The 1,475-nt window shown below is 37.3% G+C and overlaps 1 protein-coding gene across 1 annotated transcript in view; it reads right to left on the reverse strand.

The window, feature by feature from the left end:
• Positions 1-1,396: 1,396 nt before the first annotated feature.
• Positions 1,397-1,475, reverse strand: part of LOC105810835 (olfactory receptor 8D4) — an 11,451-nt gene continuing 11,372 nt past the window's right edge. Inside the window, exon 2 of the mRNA XM_012644882.1 lies at positions 1,397-1,425. Within this exon, the coding sequence (XP_012500336.1) occupies positions 1,397-1,425 (29 nt within the window). The remainder of the gene's footprint in view (positions 1,426-1,475) is intronic.

Genomic DNA, 1,475 nt, shown 5'->3' on the forward strand with positions numbered 1-1,475 from the left:
TAAAAAATTGAGAATAAATTTAAAATGTGATAAATGTCTTTAAAAGATTAAGGATACAGTGCTACTGGGAGGAAGAAATTCCTTCCTTTTGGATGTCTGAGGACTATGAGACCTCAAAGGTAGGATGTTTCCTTCTCAGCATTTCTATGCTGGACATCTAGTAGGTGCTCAATAACCATAACATTTGCTAACTCTACAGAAGCAAGCTTTCACAGAGAGGTAGCATATGCTTTGGAACCTTTCACCATCTATACAGACCCTGGCTTTGGCACCCATTAACTGTGAATACCTAGAAAAAGTCTCTAATTGTTCTGAATCTAATCTGGACAATGTGAGCAATGATGCCTACCTTGCAGTTTTCTAAATTGGAAAATGAGGATAAGAACACTTACCCAGTAGGGGTGGTTTAAGCATAAAATGAGATAATGCATAAAAAGCATTTGGTCTGGTGCTTAAAAGTACTAATATCTTGAATATAGATATAAATGGTGGCTTTATCTTGAAACTTGGAAAGGATTTTTAATTGCCATGAACAGGATGGGACAGAAACGGTGCATTTTAGAGGGAAGGGACAAATTAATAAAATATGTGGAGATGTGACAGTGCAAGGTATGTCTGAATAAAGTCAAAAAATTCAGTTTGAAATAGAAGCGACAGTAAGAGATAACATTGGGAAAGTAGAGAGAGGGCAGATTACGGCCTCAACTTTAACTGTCATATTAAGGAGCTCCTTTTTAGAGGTTTCTGAGCAGGGAAGTGAGGAAATCAAACCTAGGCTTTAGTACTACCTACTGGGGTCATCTGAACATTCAATTTAAGCAATGATTCAAAATTTGGGGATTTTCCTTTAGCTAGAGGAATTACAGATGCTTAAATCTTTTGTTTAATTACTCCTATTCAAGTGAACATGTATTTCATATAAAGAAGAAGCCCTTAGTCTAATTTTCAATCTCATTACTCATCCTAAAATGGAGAGTCCATATTAGGAAAAATGGTCTTAGACTCTATTATAACAAAGTCAAGGCCCAGAGAAGTAAATGACATACTAAGTGCTCAAGGTCAGTAGCACAGCCAGGACAAAACTTCACACTGTGTTCTTTCAATGTAAAATTTCAGGCTCAAACACCACAAAATAAAAGAGAAAAAGCTTAAGAAATATATGAAATAGTTGTGGTTCACTCACCTGGAGCTTCTCTTTTAAGATATTCCTGTAGCAATCATAAATTTATAAATGCAGGTCAAAATATATTTAAGACTTTGAAGATTTCATCGGGCCCTTGAGAGGGACTTGGGGAGTTGAAGTTGGTGAGTTCTAGTGAAAAAAGATCATTAACAGACCAGGAAGTAAATGCCAGTCCTGGGGCAGGTGAACCTCTGAGCTATCTAAAGCCAAGTATCACTGGGGAGCACACCCAGGACCAGGGCCTAAAAGGGCAATGACCCAAGTAAGATTCCCCTGTAGGATAAATTAACTG

This window comes from Propithecus coquereli, unplaced genomic scaffold (genome assembly GCF_000956105.1).
Source record: "Propithecus coquereli isolate 6110/MARCELLA unplaced genomic scaffold, Pcoq_1.0 Scaffold222, whole genome shotgun sequence".
In the NCBI taxonomy this organism is placed as follows: domain Eukaryota; kingdom Metazoa; phylum Chordata; class Mammalia; order Primates; family Indriidae; genus Propithecus; species Propithecus coquereli.